Source organism: Mchenga conophoros, linkage group LG13 (genome assembly GCF_057382185.1).
Source record: "Mchenga conophoros isolate Kocher_MC1m ecotype Shallow Benthic linkage group LG13, M_conophoros_male_GT1.1, whole genome shotgun sequence".
In the NCBI taxonomy this organism is placed as follows: domain Eukaryota; kingdom Metazoa; phylum Chordata; class Actinopteri; order Cichliformes; family Cichlidae; genus Mchenga; species Mchenga conophoros.
Window position 1 is genome coordinate 22,406,924 of NC_140538.1, and position 5,677 is coordinate 22,412,600.

General features: G+C 38.8%; 1 protein-coding gene across 1 annotated transcript; it reads right to left on the reverse strand.

The window, feature by feature from the left end:
• Window positions 1-1,627: 1,627 nt before the first annotated feature.
• Window positions 1,628-4,627, reverse strand: LOC146561287 (glycine N-acyltransferase-like). Its single transcript, XM_085243247.1, has 5 exons — window positions 4,461-4,627; window positions 4,265-4,375; window positions 4,072-4,180; window positions 3,525-3,651; window positions 1,628-3,444 (listed from the first exon to the last, which is right to left on the reverse strand). Exons 1-5 carry the CDS (start codon window positions 4,536-4,538, stop codon window positions 3,033-3,035), a joined length of 837 nt encoding a protein of 278 aa, XP_085099373.1. The 5' UTR covers window positions 4,539-4,627; the 3' UTR covers window positions 1,628-3,032.
• Between the last annotated feature and the right edge of the window lie 1,050 nt (window positions 4,628-5,677).

Genomic DNA, 5,677 nt, shown 5'->3' on the forward strand with positions numbered 1-5,677 from the left:
AGGCTGATCATATTTTCAGCAGTGATGTGAGATTGGATCTAATTTCTCTGCTGAATTCTAAAATATTTGAACAATATTGTAAGCAAAAATAAAATTAAACATTTAAGCCTGACCTCTATCAGTTATTCAGAATTTACCAGACATGTTATGTCAGTTTGGCTTAGATGGATTTAATTGATCTCTGATTATGTCACACACCCCAGCAGGTCACCACAGAAGCTCGACACGCAGGTTTCATATTAGTACATTAGAAAACACACACAACACTTATTACTATATACAGTAGTGACCTAAGCCATCATTAGGTCATTAGTGTAAAAAGATGCATAAAAATGGAGGCTGGTCTCCTATCCTGAGGAGGTGAGGAGATCAGACTCCTGCTGATCTCCTCTCTGCACAATCACACAGAATGCCCTGCACCATATAACCTGCAGCTGTAATGGATGCTTTCCAAAAAATAGAGGCTTTTTAAAAATAAATGAGACTGATGAGAATGCCCAGACTTCTTCAAGCTGATAGAAAGGTAACTCAATAACTACTCATTACATCCAAGCATCCTGCACCGCAAACCTTGAAGCAGATGGGCTTGTGCGGCACAAGACCACACCAGGTGTCACTCCTGTCAGCTGAGAACAGGAAACTGATTTGATGCTATCCTTTCAATATTCCAGCATTTTACTGGCAAGGCATACCTAAAAAGAAAAAAAAGATTACAGAAAAAACAAAACAATGGACGACTTCTTGCACAGCAGAGGAGTAGGGGAAGTTGCTGACACATCTCCGGGAGTGTATGTGTGAGAAAAGGGACACAAAAGACACATTGAAGGCAACAGTGGCATGACATTCGTGACTGCAGGCTGAGTAAGCTGAAATCTATTGTGGTTCTTGTTCATACTGAGACATAGCAGGCTGTTAGTGGGGAATCAATGTAAATAGTTATTTAAAGCACATGAAACTCTCTGTGGACTCTGCTGTGACCGAGATAAATATCTCTTCTGCTCAGTTTCAGATATGATATGATCAAATATGATCTTTTGACAGTTCCAAAGACATTTGTGCGCTCATGTAAATCAAATCAGTGTGTGAAACTCTGGAAATCGCGGAAGTGATGTGAAGTGGACGTAAACGCTAACTGGACTTTTCCTCCAGGCTGAGGTTGTCGTGATTCGCACTTTCAAGACGTATAATTGAAGAGAACGTACGATAATCATTGTCACCACCACCACCAACGCTCAACATCCCTGTTGCTCATTAATTTTATATTTGTAAAGTTTTAAATACAGTCACAGTTTGTTTGGTTTTTCCTGGAGACCACGGGTAAATCCAGGTGTAGCCTCTAATACTTCACCAAAACACTGAGACCCTAAACCCTCTCTCAGGAATCTGAACCCTTTATTTTAATGATAAAAAAAGAAAGTGGACTTTAAAAAGTGCTGTACCTAAACCTAGATTAACCAGGTGAAAATAAATGAGAACACGCAAGTACAGCGTGTGCGTGTTTGTGTTTGTGCGTGAAGCAGTAATAAATGACACCAAGATAACAATTAAATGTCTTTTACTTTGGAGAACCATGGATAGTATTACTTGCAAATTAATGCGCATCATACGTGGGAAAGACATCCAACAACAGACCACTTCTTTATTGAACAGCAGAAGAAAAGGAGAAGTTGTGAAGGATACACTTTTGCTAATCATTGTTATACAAGCCAGCAAACATCAAGAGCGACTTTCATTGTTCTTTTTGTTAAATCTTATGGCTCCTGTGTTGTTTGATTGTAAGCCTCATTGCCTGGGGAATCATTTTATTGGGTCACCTTACTGAATTTGGTGACCCTGCTTTGGCTTATAAAGCTGCCAAATAAAATAAATTTCTTCCACCTCATTACTCCGCTTATAACATAATTAACCCCGCTCAGCTGTCCTCACCAGCAGATCACATAACTGTCTCATATTTACTCAGATGGGAACATTAACTGGTTCCTCAAGCCTTGGTCAACAGACAGGAGAGAACCTTCCAGTCTTGCCTACCTCATGGTTACACAGACAAGTTAGCTTTATTTGCTCCCCTCAGTTTTTAATGAAGTACTAAACTGTCCCCATTTTTAGAAGCATATTAGCTTCAGTTTGAAATGTTTGTACTTAATTATACTGTTAGTTGTTTTTTATGATTCACAGCTGATTTAGCTAGATAAATGCAAGGGTTGTGTCAGGAACCCAGGAAGAAAGTCTTTATGCAGATCGGGATAATTCCACAACAGAGTGGCCAAAACTCGGATTGAGGTTAATGATCCGGTGTAGTGAACCCCTTAAACTGTTGTGCAGGTAATGTGATTGATTTGATTGTTTCTTAGCAAAACGTTATCAATGGTGGGGACTGATTCTACTTAGAGAAGATTATTTTTGGAGTTGATCCAGGAAGTTGTGGAAAGGTTCTTTACTATTCTGAAATAGGGGAAAATTGGATATTTCACACCATATTATGACAAATATATCAAAATGAAATTTGGAGAAGTTAGCTTGAAAATAATGCTACTTACAGGTGCCCTTTCTGACCCCAAAGCAAGCCCCAAGGAATTAGTGTCTTCTCCAAGAAATCACATACTCACTCAGATCCAGATGTGGATCCTACTGGATCCAAACACTCAGAACATGCATGTAATTATCATCTTTATCTGTGGTACGCAGTCTGGGACTGCTACGTTTGTATTATTTTTGTCAATCAACGCCTACTTCACTTACTCTTTGATTTTTACAGTCCAGGTTTAATGCAATTTTTCCAGGAGATTTACTGTACACTTAGAGCCCATACAGTCAAAATAGATGACAGACCAGAAGTGAAAGTGATCACACCTTTTATAAACGAGAGAAATGTTCCTGGGCAATAAGAGGGCCAAATAAAGAGCTATTAACCCAAAATTCTGGCTATCGTCTTTATTCCAACTATTTTCTAAAAGACTGAGTTCACCTTGTGACTTTAACTTATGAACAGAAAAAGCTGTAGCATTTTTTTTTTTTTACTTTTATTCTGTGCTTCATGGAAATATTTGAAATTCATTGACTACAAACCAGGCTTCCCTGTAAGAGGGATCTTCAGTGAAGCCCAGGTTTGTAAAGAGCCTGTAGGACACAGCGTTCTCCTCTTCTATGAAGCTGTAAACTGGGTAGCCCAGTGCATGATTCCTCTTGGCCAAGCTGCTGACCAGGATTTTGGCATAGCCTTTCCCTCTGTGCTCTGGCAGCGTGTAAAGCATTCCTATAGCGCCTGATGCATAGGTCAGAATCCAGGATACAGGCTTTCCTTCAGCATCCAGCACGCAGCAGGAGGGGAAGTTTGCAATCATGTTGCGGATCAGCCCAACGGCCACATCGACCTTTCCAAACTTCCACGTTTGGCTCACCAAGCCAATGTGCGATTCATCAAGAGAGCTGACTGAGATCCCTGAACTGACATGGAACAGAGCAAAGCTTGTATTATTATCAGGATGTAAAAGTTATGATTAAATATTTGTATGTGTAAATAATACCTGTCAACAGGAGGAAGCCTGCTGACATCTTCCAATGTCATCAAGTAACATTTTGCCACTCTTTTACAGGGTACACCCTTTGCTGATGCCACTGCTTTGAATATCTCAGTGTGGGAAACACTGGTTCCTTTAACACAAGTAATCAAAACCTTAAATGTGTGAACCTGTTTTTGTCTTAAAACATGATTTATTAAAGATTAACTTGCTCCCAACATGGGAAGTGCAAAGTTTAACCATAGATGTGTCCCAACTTTTTTTGTTTTGCAGTGCCATATCTTTCTATCACTAAATGACATACCATAACACTTTGAACACAATGAAAGACAATACCATTTTGAAAGATATAATTCCACTTTGAAGGTAGAAGTACATAAACACCAGGCATTAGGATGACTTTTCATTGGCTGGTCTAATTATATCATTGAAAATCACTTGCAGTAATAGACTTCAGTGGCCATATGCAGGGCTGCAGTGTGGGAGCCAGCGAATAAACAGTTTGAACTGATTCAGTAACAATGCAAACAATAAGAGAGCTTGTTGCCATTACCAACACAAAAGTACTTGCTCCAGTCAAAAACAGATGACTTGCTGAGGATTTCTTCTAGAACAGCAGCATCAGTTGCAAAAAGCAGTGCATCTTTGAAGAGGTCACTCTTCTGGAAGAAAAATAGACACGTGATCTGTATTGGCATTTAAACAATGTATTGTGTGCACGCAAGCCCCCCCTGCACAGACAGTACCTGTTCACCGTGTGGTTTGCACATAATGACGCGGAACTGTGGCCACCTGTCCACTAAAACCCGTACAGGGTCGGATCTGACTCTGTTTCTGATCACCAGGAAACCGTAAACCTTAAATTAATTCAGTAGTTGGTTATTTGCAGTACATTCAGCTCCTTGTAGAAATAAAAAATATAACAGATTTAACCGAGCATACCTGCTGCGACATGGGTAAATATTTCTTCAGCTCGTTTTCCGCTGTTTTTAACTGATCTTCGGACAACTCAAAAGCCATTTTTCTCCACTCAGGAAAAAATGAAGCGTACAGTTCGGTAAGTGATCGGAAGTCGGGGGTCTACACGACGACGGAAACGTTAGCTGGGATTGTTTCTAAACGCTGAGGTTGTGATTCACACTTTCGAGGCTTAAAGTTGAAGAGGAGGCACAAAAACACCGCCCCCACGAATAGCTCACATAGTAAATGATGTTGATTAACTTTCAGATTTGTGAAATTTAGAGATTTGGTGCCACCATGTAAGTCCCCATGACAGAAACTGTCCATCATTTGTTTTTTCAATTTGACAATAATAATTACAGATTTTAAAAACTTTTTTAAAGCAAATGTAGCCTAAAATGCCATGTCCATAGCTATCTAGTTTTTTCTTGAGTTACCAATATAAGTTATATATTAAAATTAATATATGGATAAATAAAATAAATAAATATAATATTCTATACAATTTTTAAATGTTTAAAAGTATTTTAAATCTGTCGTGTTGCTGAATTGCCTGAGCCCCCCCTCCTAATTCCTTTCGATTTGTTCCCCTCGTTGGTCATCTAGTCATACAACTTACAGCGAGTTTTTTTCTTTTTTGGAGATAAAAATCATCTACCAGAACAAACTTGTGTGTCGTTGTTTCATCAAAACAAAAATTTCATGTTTTACAATATTTCACAAATGCATTAAAGGAAACATGTCCACACTGTTACCCATATTTACCGTATAAAAACAGTATAAACTGATATTTTTTTTGTAATTTTGATCATTTGGTTGATAAACATGTTAAAACTTTTTTTTTTTTTTTGGTCTTCATGTGCTCGAAAAAAGAAAACATCCAGTGAGCAGCAGCTCTCTTGTTGATGCCCAAGGTTAAAGGGGAATGTCCAGAATGCTTTAATTTGATTGGAAGACAAAATGATTCAAATAACTCATTACAGTCACAGTATGCAACATGCAACACATCAAACCTTGAAGTAGATGGGCAAAAAGACCCCACCGGCTGCCACATGTGACAGCTCAGAACAGGAACTAAGCCTGTCCACTGAGCAGTCTGGAGGTCACAGTGGAAACACCCACAGTGTACTTTTTGACTATGCTGAGGAGTTGAGCTTGTCTGTAGATTAACTATAGAAGGATTAATTTTTAAACATGTT